Source organism: Cryptococcus neoformans, chromosome 6, assembly GCF_000149385.1.
Source record: "Cryptococcus neoformans var. neoformans B-3501A chromosome 6, whole genome shotgun sequence".
Lineage (NCBI taxonomy): Eukaryota > Fungi > Basidiomycota > Tremellomycetes > Tremellales > Cryptococcaceae > Cryptococcus > Cryptococcus deneoformans.
The window spans coordinates 841075-858159 of NC_009182.1; the positions used below are offsets into that span (position 1 = coordinate 841075).

Genomic DNA, 17085 nt, shown 5'->3' on the forward strand with positions numbered 1-17085 from the left:
TACTTGTCCTTTGCATGCCTGTATAGAAATACTACAGAACAAGAGAAAAAGCCGAACATGCAATGATGCAATAGGGGAGGTCTCGGTGCGATTTTTTTTAAATCGATTTTTAGAAAAATCGGCGACTTATTAGCTGTGAGCGACCCAAGTGGAGTCCCAGGTGAGTTCAATAATATAATTTCAAACCGATTTCTGGACCTCGGAGTTCGATAAATCTCCGTCTACAAGCTATGCAGCCCGTTCCGCTGCTTCCGATCTCAGCTTAGCGCTTATCACTAAATGCACTATACTCCCGACCATCGATTCTAACACAATGCTATAACGAAGCAATCATTATCCCCCTCAGCCATGCCTCGCACTAGCAACAGAGAGCTCCTATGCATCGAAGCAATCCATTTCCTCATGTAGGAAGAAAGCGCAGACATCGATGCAGCCGAAGATATTGCCCACCTCGCGTTCAATTCGACTCTCCTCTGGCAGTCTCTTGCCTTCCTCTCCCCCTTTCCCCGAAATCGTAGAGGAAACAAATGGCTTGGACATATTGATGGCCGAGCTTCCCCCTCTCTCCCAATCCTAACTCTTCTCCTTCACCCGCCGACCTGTCCTTTACCCATCTGGTCGACGAAGATATGGGAGAGAACGTAGACGGACTGTATTCTTCTGGTAACTCTTACCTCGAGGATCTGACGTCAATGAGGTTTGTGGCAAATAAAGAGCCCATTACGAAGCAGGCGGGCCGATCTACTCCTTCATCACTGGTATCATTCAAGGCTGGAAATCTTTCGCGATGATGTTCGCGTATATCCCTGGACATTCAGCCGCATTCTCAGCCATATCGAAGGTCATACTGTCTTCCAGAGGGGAGGCAACGTTCCCCAGGCTGCCCAAATCAGCAACTCATCCTTTTCCTCTATCGAACGAGCCACTCGGGCAACGCATCCTCGCTCGAGCAGATCTCCAAAACCTTTGGTGTCTCCCAGGGCCACGTCCGATGCACTGCGCGTGTACTGAAGGCTGTTTTAGATACACCTGCCATAATGGGTGCCATCAACCTACCTGCTAAAGGGTCTGCGGAGAGAGAAGATGCTAAGAGGAAGATGGAAGAAAAGGGTGGGCCGGAGTGGAGGGATGGATGGCTGGTCGTTGATGGCACCCTCATTCCCCTTGCTTTTCGTCCCATTATCAGAAGGGAGAGTTTTCTTGGTAGAAAAAAGAATTACTCGATCAACCTCCTAGTCAGTCTTTATCATGCCAATATATTATGCGTAGCTAACGATAACATCCTCCAGGTCTTCAACACAGCGGACAGGAGGATTGTCGATTTCAAGAGCGGTTTCGTCGGCAACAGGAATGACGCGTCCTGTTTTGCAGTAAGTAGCCGGTCATCGGTGATTACTGTTGTGGCCTTTATCCTTCTTGTAACCTTGACCTTTTAATACATAGAGTTCTCGACCTGCCCGCGAGCCTAATGAAGTCCTTTCACCTGGCGAATGGTGCTGGGCAGACCAAGGCTTTCCCCTGTGTCGCCATATAATTATTCCTTTCTCTGAGAGCGACTTGAGCAGATTCAACACCTACTTGTCGAGGTGCCGCATCTCCTCTGAGCATGCGATCGGCTTCTACAAAGGCCGTTTCCAGTTTGCGAAGGGTGTGAGGTACCAGATCCGATCTTTTCGCCAGCTGGAACTTCTACAGCTCTACGTCCAGTCATCCCTTGTCTTACATATGTTTGCATATGACGACGAGTCTCAAGACAGAACTTGGGACTTTGACCAGGACGTATTCCACCTCGAAGGCCAGCGCATGCTTGAGGAGGAGGATAGGGCAAGGAAGGTCTCGCCTCAGAAGTGAGAGGGAGGAGGAAACAATAAGGCTCGTGTCCGAGGTGATCTCAAGACCCCAGTCGCACACTTCCAGCAAACGTTGGCTGTGCAGAAGGAGATCGCGGAAAAAGATGAAGAATACCGGGAGAGGCGAGACCAGGCGGAGCGGAAGCGGAAGCGCCAAAAGGAAGACATGTATGAAGAAATCGTCAAGAGGCGGCTTGAGTTGGAAGAGAAAAGAGAAGCTCGTCTTCAAGAGCAGTGGGAGTCTGAAAAGAAAAGAGATTGGGTTTTAATGCCGGAGGTACAGGAAGCGAATAGCTGGACCCGTTGTATATACGTCTCACTCTCTGTTCTCTTCCGCCAATCAACAGTATCGCTGTGTTCGGCCTTCAAGCAATGTTCATGTATCATTAGTAGTTTCATGAGATCTAGCCGTCCATTTGCGTCTTTATGCTTCTTCCCCGATCCTAACGTCTCAAGCGCTCCTCCATGAGCGCATATCTGCGAAACATCCTTGTGCACCTTTCCACAGCTCGGCCAGCGTCCTCAGAGATATAAATAAGGGCGGTACAATTTCCCCTCTGTTGCCAGAGGTCCGTTTGACTGGAGTCTTGAGATCACCTCCTCGGACACGAGCCTCGCTTATTGTTTCCTCCTCCCTCTCACTTCTGAGGCGAGACCTTCCTTGTTGCCCTATCCTCCTCCTCAAGCATGCGTTGGCCTTCGAGGTGGACTACGTCCTGATCGAATACCCCTATCTGTATGATGCGGTAACGGAACTTCCCGATACGTCGGGCCGATGTCTAAAACTCACCGAATTAGCTTCGGCGCTATTCCTTCCTGATGAGTCTTGTGCCGTATTTGTAATATGAAAGTCTCCTTATAATTAACGAAGAAAGGGCGTATATTTTATACGCCATACTTACGGTTGACTTCGTCATCATCTTCATCTTTCAGTTGCGTCAGTATTTATTATGGTGGAGATTGATATACATCAGGCGGTCCGATACAACGGTTTTTGGAAAAGAAAAGATGGTGGCCTACACGATAATACGATACGTAAAAATTGGCCGAGCGATGACTGGAAAGCTCATTACGTTGTTGTATACATACTTGTTCAATTCAACATTCGTCAAAGCAGGGCACGTACTACAAAATCGCCGTTTCCGAAGCATCTACTATCACAGAAAAGCTTATGCGCTATGGATAAAGCTCATACAATTGTCACCTCTGCCTGATTTGGTTCCCGATCCAAATCTGTCATATTTCGTATAACCCTTCCTCTTGCTACTGGGCCGCCAATCATCAGTCAGTAGGGGCAACGTCTATCCCGAAGGTCACTTTTACCACCTGAACTGCTGTTTCTGTGTGCTCTTTGAGAAGACATGAAATGTAAGTGATGGGCAGACTCTGAGACTAGGGAGCGGCCCATATACATGCGATGGGCGTCGCAGGAAGGTGATAGGGGAGATATTGAAGAGAAGTTAAAGCACGAGGAAGTGTTCGATCGCTGACACTGTTGCTCTACAGGAAAGGTGATTTTTGAAGCCTTAATAATCTCTTCAACTTCTTCCTTTTTCCGAGCTTCCTTCGCCTCATGCGTCTGCTGCAGAACAAGCTAAGCGTTTCACATCACGATATAAACTCAACTTACACGTATGTGACGTTTGCAGTTCGACTGCACCGAAAAATCTCGCCCACATCCCGGCCAGCCACATATGAAAGCTAACAATGCAGTTAGTCACCAATGACGCCTTGAGCGAAATCAACTCACGTCTTTCTCCTGTGTGTGTGTGCATGTGCGTCTTCAGAGCCGAAGGGCGTGTGAAACGCTTTGCACATACTGGGCTGAAGAACATGTCTCAATTCGAACTTATCTTCAAGATGATGACGGCGCTTACCATGGATGACATCGTCCCTTCAGAGGACTTGTCTCATCACTTTCAATTCCATTCTTTTCTTTTTTCCTACTATCGGGATCGACATCTGTCCATGACTGGACCCTTGTCCTGCCATACTTCACAACAGTCGTAATGTTTCTCTCGTTGCCCCTTTGAGGCTCATATCGTAAAGGAATCAGCCCATTATCGGACCAAAGGGAAGTGTGGGGCTGCAAGGGATGTTGAAATCGGTGCGGCGCTGGCGAAGGGCTTGGTTGGGGTGTATATCGTCTGGGTGACATTGGGGTGGGATAAGTAACGTAACTGAGGCGTCGATTATGTAAGGTGATAACTGGCGATTTAGGACTGGAGCGAGTACAAACAGCTGGCGAGGCCCACCCAGAGTCAAAGGTTTGTGTGGAAATAGCGCGTGAGAATGAACTGGCTAATTGACGGCCACATGCATATTCTTCTTCACCATTGAGTGGCATTTGGAAAGTGGAAGTTGATCGTGTTTGTGCTTGGGGAAAAGCCGAGGGGGAACCTTCCACGGGATCCTTATACCAAGGTGCATCTACCGTTTGTGGGTAAAGTGACGGACCAACATCGTCCGCCTGAGATCTTGGTGAGGGGCATTGCACATTTGCAGGGTCACGGGCCAGTGTGTCTGACCATAGACTGGATTGATTATCCATTTTCTGATTGGGCGATTGAAAGGAAAGAAACCTAGTATTTCCTTCAATTATTCGAGGGCGGAAGGCGCCCTTCAAAGAGTACGAGCGAAGGAAACGAACGATCCCGTGAGTAATGTCAGCGTTTGTCAGTCGATCGTTAGGGGACGAGTCTTTGTTACTAGGTGGCCTAGAGGAATATCACCCACAAGTTGAATTTCAAGTCTATCACTTCCAACGTGTGACTAACTTGACAAAGGGACCGTAGAGAAACCAATGAAGAAAGGAGGATGTCTTAGAAAGATCTATGTGGATATCAGTCAATGAATGATAAAGGAGAAAGGAGGCTCTTCCGTATAAACATGAAGACAAACAAACAGTGACGAAGGCATACACACCCTGAAAATCCCTTGATGTTACTAACTGTGATATGCACTCGTGGAATGTGAGCCAGATGGTCAGCCAGCAGTTAGAATATTGTGAGTAGCAAGAGTCAGACAGTCGCTTCTAATCGGTTACGTTGTCAACCACTGGAAAGATGAGGCAGACAGACATCTAAACGTGAAGGCGTTGCAGAATTAGTGGGGGTTAAATACCTTTGTCTTTGCAATTTCCACACCTTCAACACGGGAGCCTCACGGCTTTCGCTTTGTTTTCTGACTGATATTAACCTTTTCTCTTGATCAAGCAGAAGCGTTGTTGTTTAACTCGGCACGCCGCCACTCCTGTGAATCGGAGCTAGAATTAGGTAGAGTCGAGCAACAGAAAGAAAACAACAACTACACTTCCCAAAGGAGGGCCACTAGCGGGCGGAGGAGGCAAGTTGTCACGTTGAATACTGATGCGATCTGTCTGTAAAAGCAACATCAATGCCATCGTGTTTTTTACAGATCTTACGATTGTGGGGGGCAGAAGTCGAGAGTATGATATTATGCAGTCCCGATGATGCCTAACTATGAGATGTTCTCCTCCTGCAGTGACGGACGATACCAGAAGCCTAATGACGAACGCATATATGTAGTGGCTCTGATGAGCATCTTGAGAAGTAGAATTATTCATTGGACGCTGCAATCAATGAGGCCGAATCACAGTTTGTGTTGATGATCGCTAATTTTAATAAGCCACGAACGAGGCAAAGTCTGCCTGATGATGATTGATGCCACGCCGCAGAAAGAAGACCACATAATACATAATACGAGGAGGCTTTCTTGAAACTGGTAGAGTCACATCGTCTTTCGTATTTCCATCCTCGCTACCTTCAGAATTCGGATAGCGGGAGTGAGAACAAACATTTGGTGACTATATATTCGGTGAGTTTCTTTCTTGGGAGTCCGTTGTATCATTCGTCTCTACCAAGCGGATTAATCACCAGGAGGAGCAATTAGTAAAATCTTTATCGTATAACAGCAATGCAAGTCGTGTCGTCGTCTCACAAAAGGTCTCTACATCATTCATTACATACATCATTGATGGGATACCATTACTAGCTTCCAGATTGCAGTTAGGACGTAGAATGGTCGGTGAATCACCATCAGAAAACCACCGTGGAGGAAAGAGTATCACCCCTCCTTCGAACATGCTTCAAATTTCGCTTCGGCAATCATGTACGTCAGTTTCATGAGGTCATGGTGATAATTCCATGCCGTCTGTTGGTTAAGTAATACACCGATCATCATTTTTCTTACGCTGCTACTGTTTTAAGTACTACTAGGAACCAACGCCCCTCCCCTCCTGGCTAAAACAAAGGATTATTCTTCCGGTAGTGATGGCGATGGAGGCCCTTCCGTCCTTTGACTCGGCGCTGGAGTCGTCACTAAAATGACAACATCTCTAGCTTTCACAATGATCATTTTGCTTAGTATGATGAGAGATGGATCACTTACGAACTTGCATGGATAATCGCCAATAACCCACTCCGCTAGACTCACATCTTCATTTCGCCTTGAGGCTTTCGCTTGAAGCAAATAAAGCGTGATGCTTCTCAATGCGATCATGATCTCAGTAGTGTCGCCGTTGATGATGGCGTCTCTCAATGGTACAATCGACTTAGTGATCTTGTTTCCATTTTCGCCCTACCGATTAAAACATTAAAGCAGGTCTAATTCGCTTTTGCTCTTTCATCGGTATTGAATTAGGGAACAGAAAACTAAAAATTGTCAAAAACAGCGACAATGTTGATTTTGAAGCACAGCGAGAGACAAATTGAAGCAATTGAACCAGGTTTGTACATTATAATCCCTATCACGTACAGCACCTGACTCTATCATCATTTCTCTGAAGTGTAGATTGGTCATCGTTCGTAAACACTCGTAAGACATTGCTTCAAGACACAGCAAACTTCTTGCCATTGTTTCAATTGCTACTTCAGGTTCAAACCATTTTCCGGACCGATGGCTTCAACATCAAATGCCTTTCGATAAAGTCGTTCAATCATCACCGAAGATCTGATATTACGAGTCAATGCCTTTCTTGATATCAATGATGCGTTAATGAAGACCCACCTCAGCCATCGCAGCCTTGCTACCAGGCTTGTTCGACAAAAATCCTTTGAGGCCCGATTTCAATCCCGGCTGCTTCTCAACCACTTGCTTAAGCTGTTCTTTAGGCAGCTGCAATAAAGCCCCAAAACTGGCCGGAGCGATTCTTTTGGCAAGCATGATGAAGCCGTCCCAAAGTTGGGGGATTTCCCAAATCTTTTTGGTAACGAGTTTGGGGAGGATGTGGTTCGCAACGAAGGGCGCAAGGGACTTGTAGGTAGTAACAACTTGGATAATAGTACGAACAAAAATGAGGGGGATAGTAGGAAGATCAGCAATGCGAGACATGGCATTCGCAAGAACATCAGATCGAAAAACGGTGGTCATAGAGAAACATATGCCGATAGCTATTCTTCGTCAGCTGCCGTGCTTATCACGAGACTGTAATGGTTTACCTTCAATAGTCAACTTCAACGGGGCGCCTTCTTGATGCAATGCGACCATCAGATCAGATGGAGTCATTTTTTGAAGCATTGAAGCAAAAGCAGTCTTAACCATATCTTTGGAATCTGTGTCTCCCAGGAGGGATACAATACGAGGGAGTTGTTTTTCGATTTCGGCCTACAAAATCATCAGCTGATGATCTAAACGGTAATATCTTGATCCGCTGACCTTGTCCAGATCTCCCACGATCGGTATCACGAATCTCGGATCCAAATCTCTTTCACTTAGCAATGTCTTCATCAAAGTTACCAGCGTCTTGCTTCCTTCTGCACTCAGCACTCCCACAACGCGCATTACCAATTTGTCAGCTCCGTTAGGGAACTTTCGCAGAATCTCCAGTAGCTTTTCAGTAGCACCCAGACTTTGGATCAATGGCATCAACTGTGCCTCCACAACGTCTTGCACTGCAGGCTCGAGGCGAGGATAAAGCCTGAATATGTCATCTAGCAAATCTTGCTTCCGCTTTGCAAGAGCGAAAGCTAACTCCACATGTTGTTGCACGTTGTCCGCATTAGGTTCTCCCAAGAACTTTGACTGGATCTTTTCGTCAGCCTGTTCGCCCTCCTCCATATCCACGTCTTCGCTCTTGATGTCATCATTGATGAGTCGCCAAAGAACTCCGAGCGCATATTTGGTAAGGAATGGCATCATTGGAGAATCATTGCCCCATCGCCGGACGGTGGTGATGATCGCCATCACGCGAATTTTCCTGTCAGGGTGTGTACAAAGCTCTAATAATGTTTGGAGAGCTTGAGGTCTGACGGGTGGCCTGGCCTCTACAATATCTCGTAAAGCTAAAAATCCAACAAGAGCCCTTTCAGGTTCTTGACAGATCGTCTCAAGAGTCGAGATGAGAGAAGGAGGGATAGCGGGAAGCGTCAGGATGAAGGTCGAAAGAGATTTGTCTTTTGAGTCAACCTTTGGGAGGTAAGCAGTTACGATAGCTTCGAGGTTGGACAGATATTGGCCAGGCGAAGAAACACCGATTTTTTCATTGTACCATTCTTCGTTAAGCCACACCGACGCAAATTTTGATCTACAATCCGTCAGCTTGATTTTCCTTGGGCAAACCATTCGACTTACCGATTAGCAAAATCGGCAATGACGAAATCGCAAATGACCTTCCTCTTCACATCTGCCCCCCTTGTTGCTAACCGTGCTAGTAATAGCATCCACATTTCTTTCGGCTTTACGGCCAACTTCGTTGCATCAGAATCTTTAGGGTCCGGGAGACTCGCGAGGTCGGCACCTGTCTGCCATATTCGTTCGATTGTGTCTGAAAAAATGAACTCCTTGTCAGACGACTCAAGAGGTTCAGGGGCAGGAAGAACGAAATCCGTGAAGGATGTTGGTTCTTCTTCTTCCATAAGCGGTTCTGGGCCGTCCATCTGCCTCAAATGTCAGGACATGATGGATGAGACTGGAGCTAGGAGAAAAAAAGAAACTGACCAATAAGTCGTCGTCGTCATCCTCCATGTCCAGCGGGTTCAAGATCTCTTCTTCCTCTTCTTCCTTGACGACATTGCTGATACCCAGTGCAGCTGCCAACAGCGGCTGGGCATCGGCTGAGTTTTCTTGCAGAGCTCGCTTTGCGTTCTGTCTCGAATCAGGCTCTGTATGGGATAACATTAAGGGATGAACTTACCTCTATGGCTCCTGTAAGGAGTTCCGAGCTCACACCCCTTAGGCTGCTGAGAACAACCTCTACCACTTCTTCGAGCCTCATCCCGCTCACATCAATCTCGGGTCCTTTGCCTATTCCACTTCCCACACCCAGCCCGTCCAACTTGGCCCGTTTGGCTGCTTGCTCGCTTGACTCGGCCTCGGATGCAGCCCCTGGATCAATTGTATGCTTAAGATTTTGACGGCGCTCTTTACGCGCCGAAGCCTCGGCTAGGAAAGCGGCCTCCATCCTAGCCTTCTGACGAACAAGGGCGTCGTTGAGTTGGGCAACATGCGCCGACAAGGGGGGGTGACGAAGCAGATGACTGATTGCAATCCTCACGGTTTTATCTACTGCTCGGATTTCCATAGCTGATCTACCAGCAGCGGCAAGAGCAGAGGGTGTCCAGCTCGCCAGAGAATGTACAACAAGGGGAGCAAGGGTAGGCCGCATTTTCGCTATAGCCGGAAGGGTATTAATAAGCGGATGGAGGATGGCTGGGTCTGACGAAGAGTACAGATGAGTTACAAGCTGGGTCTGAAGAAGAGTGCCCTCCTTTTCTATATCGGAAGCAGACAGACAGCCGTTGGGCACAATGTGCGATACATTGACATCATTGCTTCCTGCTCCTCTTTGCGGTAACTGTATAATTATCAGCAATAAACTCATCAAAGGGGAAAGACGTACCCTTGGATCTGATCCGGCAGCTCTTGTAGCAGCCAATAGCACTCTTTGCACGAATTTCCACGCTACAGCCTTGATACCGACATTAAATGGTCGTGCGTTTGGGTCCAAAGCAAATGAAATGATTTTGGACTTCGCCACATTAAACAGATCCAAGACTTGTTGACTTGGTCTAGAAGTAGCAAGTAGCCGAAAAAGTATCGGATATATGGTGGATAAAATGGGAATGACAGCCTTAATTGTCGGTACCGAGTCGGAATGAAGCAGTTTGTTCAATGCCGTCAAACAGTATTGAGCGACTGTCATGTTAGGCAACCATCAGCATTCAGTTAAAACGTTACTCTTAATACGCACCATGCAACTTTACGTCCAGCATTAAGCCACTTCTTCCGACCGTTAAAGCAATCATGTCCAGTGTCCAAAACCGCAACAACGAATCTCCACCCTCTGTGATAAGCCCCAGCAAGCGCGGTATCACTTCTGGCAGCCTTTCTGGATGTTCTTCGAACCTTAGAGCCGCATTTTGAAGGCCTTCTTGCTGTTCCGGTGACTCTGAATCAAGGGCAAGAGCCGCATTAAGAGCTTGCTGCGGGTCCGTAGGCGGTTGGAGAGTGGGCTGCTCGTCAGTGAGCTGGAGGGCTTTGGTCGGGTCGTCATCTGCGTAGAGAGACATGGTTGGAATGCGGGCGACAGTTCCTTGCTCTGTAAAGGGATGGCGGAAGAAGGAATGTGGTGAAACACTGAATACAAGCTAATTTCGTATTGCCCAGTAACTATTACAGACGTCGATGCTTTGATTATTGGAAGAAGTTGTCGACATGATAGGCATGCGACTTAAAAACAGGTGCCTACCTTGTGGGGGGTTTTGTTAGGCGCGACCGACCTGGTGATGGTCGTTGATGGCCGCCGTGACGCTCGTTCGAAGTGGCCGGCTGTTGTACATGTTCGCTCAGCTCGCTATCAGCTATTGATCCGATCCCGTCTATTCATCTTTTTCCACTCGAGACCCATTCAATACATCTTTAATTCAATATGGTAAGGAGGCTCTTACTACAAGGCGTGGTGATTGTAGCTTATCATCAATCTCAACCTCGTAGGCTGCCAATTCCCAAGGGATTCAGACATTGCTCGAGGCAGAGAAGGAGGCTGCCAAGGTCGTCCAGAAGGCCAGACAATGTATGTCCTCCAGGTGTTTAAGCTGAATCCAAATAACCTCGAGCATCCTCGCGCGCAATATGCTGATCAACCACTCGTTGTGATACAGATCGAGTTCAAAAGCTCAAGGATGCTAGGTCCGAGGCTGCCAAGGAGATTGAAGCCTACAAGGCCAAGAAGGAAGAGGAGTTCAAGAGATTCGAATCTGAGGTTGGTTAATACTTGCTGTTTAGGCGATGATTTGCAGGCGAGGGAGACAGCGGGGGGCCATAAACAGTGCCCTGTGGCTACCGTGAATGGCTGTGTGGCAACTAATGCCCGTTCAGCCTCCTTTATCAAAGCATTAACTGACGCGCGATTTTGCCCAGCACATCTCTCGAACATCAACTTCCCAAACATCTATCGATTCTACCACGAAGACCCAACTTTCTGAACTTGACGACGCCGTCGCGAAGAACAAGGAGGAAGTCGTTAAGAAAATTGTCAGCAGGGTTCTCCAGTCGAAGCCTCATTTGCATCCCAACTTGAAGAAGCTTGAGGCGTAGGATTTGTATAAAATAGCTCTTTCGAGATGTGATTGTATGCTTAAGTGTGAATCCTTGGCGGAAACGGAGATAGAAAAGACTTGCTACATGTACATATGATCTAACTATTCTATCCTTGCATCTCCACGTCTTCGTCATCCTCCACATCATTCATGGCCGGCGTCACGCCCCTCTTTTCGAGCTCTTCCAGAAGTTCAGCCACATGCGCGCCGATTCCCTCATCCAAATAGTCCTCATCTGCATAAAGCTTGGCGCATTCTATCAAAGAGCGCATAGCTTCACTCAAACATTCTTCTGCTGACATTGGCTCTTCTGGCTCTTCGAGGTCCTCACCGGGAGTGGATATAGGTGCGGGGTCTGATTGGATCAAAGCCGGATTTTCAATGAGAGCCTCTGCTCTTAGGTAAAGAGCCCATCCTTCGAGGTAAGCTCCCTCGACGTTGAGAGTATCCTCTTCGCGAATGGTAGAGACGATATCAAGGGCAGGAAGATGCTCGTGATGCTCGAGAAGAAGACGGGCGAGGGCAAGTCGCACGGGTAGGGGGGGCAATATAGGGTCGAAAGCCTCTCTACCCTCGAAATCATTGTACAGGCGCATGGCAATTGCCTTTGCTTCGTCAAACCTGGATTGTGACATCCTTATACTCGCCAAAGAAAGTCTGGCCTCGGGGTCGTTAGGAAGAATAGACAGTGCACGAGAAATCAAGGCGTCGCAATTCCCTTCGGCAGATTCCTCCATACTGCAGCCAGATTTAGTTCTTAAACTCTAACTCCTGGAAAAAGATCATTTGACGTACCATAAATCCGACATCCATATCTCGATCATTGCAAGCAACGCGTTCACCGCCATCTTTCTCTCTTCCGCAACAGCATCCTCAACTTCCTCGCCCCCCGACACTTGTTTTTCTTTTTCCCTGGCATCCGCTTCCTCGGCACTGATTATTTTTTCCAGCATGGCAGCAGCAGTGGTGTAGTAACCTAAAGCTTCTTGAGGATTTTCGGCCGATTGGGCCAGATAGAGATAAGGAGAAGGATGAGCAGGAGCTTCAGGAGCATGAGGGGGGAGCAATTGAATAAGGCACTCTCGTCCACGTTCCGCATCGCCTCCTTCGAGTTCAGCGATACCGAGGAGCTCTTTGGCTTCTGCGTGAGTAGGTTCTACTTCCAGAGCTCGTTCGAGAAACTTGATGGCAAGCTCGAAGTTCGACTGCGCAAGAAGCGTATGAGCTTTTTCTTTATACATATATCAGCATAGCGTCATGTACCGATACGAAACTCAAGACACGTACCGATTAGGCTGGCTGCATCGTGGGGCTGGCCAGATGACTGAGGAGGGGGTGCTTGTTTTGAGCCGGTTGAAGATCGCCCTCCCTTTTTTGACCGTGCCATTTTGATCTCTAAAGAGTTATGTAGTTACCGATGATACAGAGAATATTAATACAAACAAAATGTCGAGATGTGATCAAGATTGACGAAAGCCGTTATTTTTGGGTCGTGCAGCATCCACCAAATGGCCAGTGTTCGTTGTCGCTGCATGAAAAACAATTATTCAAGTCACGTGACTCAACGCGACTATCTCTGGTGCCTGACGCCTATCGCTCCAATAAGTTGCACAGTAGAGTACTGGTACAGTACGAAGTGTTGAACTCATCAACAATTACCATAGACCCTCGCCTGGATCCTTGTTTTCGTTCGACGATCGCAAGGAATTATCCAAGGCTTCTCAATTAACCCTTCCCTAGGGGGCACCTTCAAAGAACGAATACTAGGTTTTTCCGGCAACTATACCCCATTAGTTTCAATCACAGCGGACGTGTCATGCCAATCAACCCCTTAGAGGCCGAGGCTTACGAGCTACCACCGCTATCTCAGGCTGCTATTTCACCTGCAGAACAATATTTTGAAGACCTTGTAGCGGAGGAAGAGAGCGCCAAGTTGCTGGATACTGAAGGACAGCTCAAACAAGATGACGAGGACGAACTGGTAGATGATTCTGCTCTGTACATGCGGCGAACGCAAGATGAGGAAGTGATTGGGAGAGGTAGCAAGGTCGAGGAACTGATTGCTAGGGTAACTTCTGTGCAACTCCTCAATGCATCACTGAGCTTATTAAGTCCGTAGACTGTTCCGTCACATGATGACCCGACCCTTCCGACTCTCACCTTGCGCGTAATCTTCCTCGGCTCGTCATTTTGTATATTGGGAGCTTGTGCTTCCCAAATATTTTACTTCAAGTCCAACGCTCCTTCCTTCTCTTCATATTTTGTGGTTTTAGCTACATATCCCTTGGGCCATTTACTGGCAAATGAGAGGCTTGTGCCGAGAGGAAATAAGATATTTGGATGGGAGATAAACCCAGGGAGATTTAGCATCAAAGAGGCCATTCTGATCAGGTATGTGGTAGTTTATACTTCCTTGAGGCTTAACTTTGTAGCTTACTAGAGCGCATCTCAGCGTTCTCTCCTCCTCAGGGGCGTCTTCAGCCTACGCGGCCGATATCTTGGCTATCATGGACCTATATTTTGACACCCCGCTGTCGCCGTTACCCTCCATTCTACTCCTTCTGACAACTCAGTGCATAGGGTTCGGCCTCGCCGGTAAGGAGAAATCTGACATGATATCTATAACTGACTTTCCCTCTAGGAATGTTACAAAACCTACTAGTCAATCCGCCTGCCATGTACTGGCCCTCAACCCTCGTCACTGTTCAGCTCTTCACCACCCTGTATTCGACAACATCATCCACTCTATCACTCACCCAGCAACAACTTACCCTTACGAGACTTCGCGTCTTCTTAGTCATCTTTCTTGCCATATTTCTCTATCAATTTCTCCCGTTCTTATTCTTCCCGACATTGACCAGCGTGTCACTGCTGTGCCTTGTCAACAACCGTTCATGGTGGATGCGGACGCTGGGTAGTGCTTATCAAGGGCTGGGAATAATGGATTTTAGCTTTGACTGGAGTAGTATCGGCTCGTCTGGGCCATTATATACCCCCTACTGGGCCCTCGGGAATTATTTTGGAGGTTTGGTAGGAATGCTGTGGATTGTAAGTTGTCATTTCTAACTTGAAAGGACTATTGCGTTTAACATTTGGTAGATATTACCTTTGCTCTTGATGCTCAACTTTTGGGATGCTAGAAGTTTTCCTTCTCCAGTGTCAGCTGGACTTTTTAACGCAACATTCCAGAAATTTGATGTAGCTTCCATCCTCAAACCTGATTTGTCGCTGGACGAAGCTGCATGGGAGGAGAAGAAACCTTTACTCCTCACCCCTTATTTGTGAGTTTGGCATCTTCAAAATCGAAACAAGTGGAATTAAAGTAGAATTAGTGCTCTGACTTACGGGTTATCTTTTGCTGCCCTGTCAAGTGTTTTGGTGCATGTCTGGCTCTGGCATAGAGACGAGATCAAGCAAGGCAAGTGAAATCGTGATGTTGCAGCGAACAGTCAAACTAACAATTTGAAAAGCTCTTTCAAGCAGATTACAGCTCAATGATGTTCACAAGTAGGGTTTTGAAAACTATGCCTCCTCTACTATTCTGACACCACCAACTGTAGTAAACTTATGCGATCATACCTACCAGTGCCTTCGGTATGGTATGTGGGTCTTTTGGCTGTTAATTTTGGTGCTGCAGGCAAGTGTCTTGCCATCTTTCCGTATCACGATAATATTGATTGAGAGCAAAGTCATTCTGGTCAAAACCACTTCATTGCAGATGCCAATATGGGCTCTGGTGTTGGCAATGGCCATCGCCACTGTAAGTGCTCGGGAGCTAATGTCAAAACAATGAGGCGCTCATCGAGATACCACAGATATTTCTGGTTCCGTAGGCACTTCTGAATGATTGGTCCAGAATACAGCTTCTAATATGTTTGAGACAGTGTCGGTATCATAGCGGCTGTCAGCAATACACAAATTGGACTTGTGCGTCACCTTTTCAGACATAGAGCTCCTGCTGATGTACATGTGTTACAGAATGTCTTGACTGAATTGTAAATTTCCGCAATCATCAACCGTCCAACCACTGTTCTAACAATTTCAGCGTGGCCGGCATCCTCATGCCCGGTAAGCCAATAGGCAAGTGAGTGATGATGTTTATTTGCCTTGAATGCTCTTTTCACTGCTGATCCATACAGTGTCACATTCAAATGTTATGGATGTAAGCTATCACTTTTAGCATATTGGTGGTTGAAACATTGACAGTCATATAGATATGGCCATGTCACAAGCCCTTGCTCTCACTGCTGACCTGAAACTGGGCTGGTATACGTCCATTCCCCCTCGAGAAATGTTCACGTGCCAAATCATTGGAACTGTTCTGGGTGCTCTCACGAACTGTGCGTTTTAGCCACCTTTCAGCCATCCGGTGCAAAGTAATGCTGATGTTCTGCAGATGCCACCCTTGTATCCGTCATGGCAGCAAAAAGACCATATCTCAACGGCTCCCTGACTGATCCTACCGGGCAATGGACTGGACGCGCCCCCAGTATATTTTACTCTGCGAGTATTATCTGGGGAGCCGTTGCTCCTGCTCGTTTCTTCAGCGGTGGCTACGAAGTCCTTTATCTCGGTTTTTTAGTGGGGGCACTTGTGCCCGTTGGTTTTTGGTTGGCACATAAGAAATGGCCGGGGTACAAGTTGAATAAGGTGGTATTTCCTATCATTTGTAGTGGTGCGACTGTGGTCCCTCAATAGTGAGTGGGACAGATTGTTGAGCAACGGTGAACTCATTCACGCTCAGTCCGAGCAACATCATCCTCACTTCTCTCCTGACCGCGGTTCTGGTCAACTCGTGGTTTGCGAAGCGCCATCCCAAGTTGCACAGGCAGTACGTATATGTAGCTTCATCAGCTCTGGACGCTGGGACATCAATAACGGCGCTGGCGATTTATGTGCTCTTCGGAGGTGTGTTTTGGAGTTGGAATGGGTGGGAGTGGTGGGGTAATTCAGGGGTGGACTCTGAGCACTGCGTTCCTGGAAGCTGAGCGAACAAACCAAAAGCCAAATCTGAGAGAGCAGTGCGTGTATAATTGCGCAGAGGAGGTAGGAGACGGATGTTGATCAATGGTGTACGGTTCCCCAACAATAGACACAGGTACGGTAGATTTTCATACTACATACCCTCGCTTCACAAATGTGTTGCATGATCGACAAATGGATTTTATTCGAAAGGCCGTCTAAAAAAAGATGCAATCAAAAGAACAGAAAAGCTGATGACAAACGAATGGAAAGAAAGTATAAATAAACAGAGCAAAAGTCGGATTGCTCGGCTGCGGTCAGGGTGGAAGGCGCAAGTAGCCGCGGGTCCGCGGTATGCGTATGCGAACGACGAGAGACAACGAGTTTATTCTTCGACAAAGCATCATCAAAAAGCTCTGGTACAAATAAAGAGGGTACTTTTTTATCAGCGTTGTACAGACTCAACATGCATGCACGTATCATTGTTGAAACGGATATACTGCCAGCCGTGCTGCTGCATTTGTAGAAGGGCAGGATGCAAGATAGGATGGACATGGTTGATGGGGAAGGAGGGGAGTAGGTTTGATGCCGGCGGGTGCCGACTGAATGGGCCGGGTTGTTTGGAAGAATGGAAAGTCCACGTCACCGGGTGCTGAGAAGAAGAGGTGCCGACCGGTGTTGCAACTGGTGTATCATAGAGAAGGGTGCTTTTTATT

The 17085-nt window shown here is 47.4% G+C and overlaps 5 protein-coding genes across 5 annotated transcripts; 3 read left to right on the forward strand and 2 right to left on the reverse strand.

Moving 5' to 3' along the window:
* Positions 1-1037: 1037 nt before the first annotated feature.
* CNBF2780 (hypothetical protein) lies at positions 1038-1851 on the forward strand (the record flags this gene model as incomplete). The annotated part of the gene is made up of 3 exons (XM_769505.1): positions 1038-1235; positions 1290-1370; positions 1444-1851. The coding sequence occupies 3 exons, from the start codon at positions 1038-1040 to the stop codon at positions 1849-1851; spliced, it is 687 nt and encodes a 228-aa protein (XP_774598.1).
* A 4952-nt stretch (positions 1852-6803) lies between these two features.
* CNBF2790 (hypothetical protein) lies at positions 6804-10378 on the reverse strand (the record flags this gene model as incomplete). Its single annotated transcript, XM_769506.1, has 9 exons — positions 6804-6821; positions 6879-7261; positions 7310-7475; positions 7527-8394; positions 8442-8746; positions 8808-8954; positions 9004-9663; positions 9709-10004; positions 10060-10378. 9 exons carry the CDS (start codon positions 10376-10378, stop codon positions 6804-6806), a joined length of 3162 nt encoding a protein of 1053 aa, XP_774599.1.
* A 216-nt stretch (positions 10379-10594) lies between these two features.
* CNBF2800 (hypothetical protein) lies at positions 10595-11405 on the forward strand (the record flags this gene model as incomplete). Its single annotated transcript, XM_769507.1, has 4 exons — positions 10595-10642; positions 10803-10881; positions 10970-11070; positions 11229-11405. The coding sequence occupies 4 exons, from the start codon at positions 10595-10597 to the stop codon at positions 11403-11405; spliced, it is 405 nt and encodes a 134-aa protein (XP_774600.1).
* A 109-nt stretch (positions 11406-11514) lies between these two features.
* CNBF2810 (hypothetical protein) lies at positions 11515-12794 on the reverse strand (the record flags this gene model as incomplete). Its single annotated transcript, XM_769508.1, has 3 exons — positions 11515-12145; positions 12203-12638; positions 12695-12794. 3 exons carry the CDS (start codon positions 12792-12794, stop codon positions 11515-11517), a joined length of 1167 nt encoding a protein of 388 aa, XP_774601.1.
* Positions 12795-13223: 429 nt separating this feature from the next.
* CNBF2820 (hypothetical protein) lies at positions 13224-16395 on the forward strand (the record flags this gene model as incomplete). The annotated part of the gene is made up of 16 exons (XM_769509.1): positions 13224-13475; positions 13527-13798; positions 13860-14002; positions 14049-14455; positions 14507-14688; positions 14734-14829; positions 14898-14914; positions 14968-15167; positions 15223-15236; positions 15292-15334; positions 15386-15402; positions 15453-15491; positions 15547-15569; positions 15622-15747; positions 15804-16104; positions 16152-16395. The coding sequence occupies 16 exons, from the start codon at positions 13224-13226 to the stop codon at positions 16393-16395; spliced, it is 2376 nt and encodes a 791-aa protein (XP_774602.1).
* Positions 16396-17085: the final 690 nt, after the last annotated feature.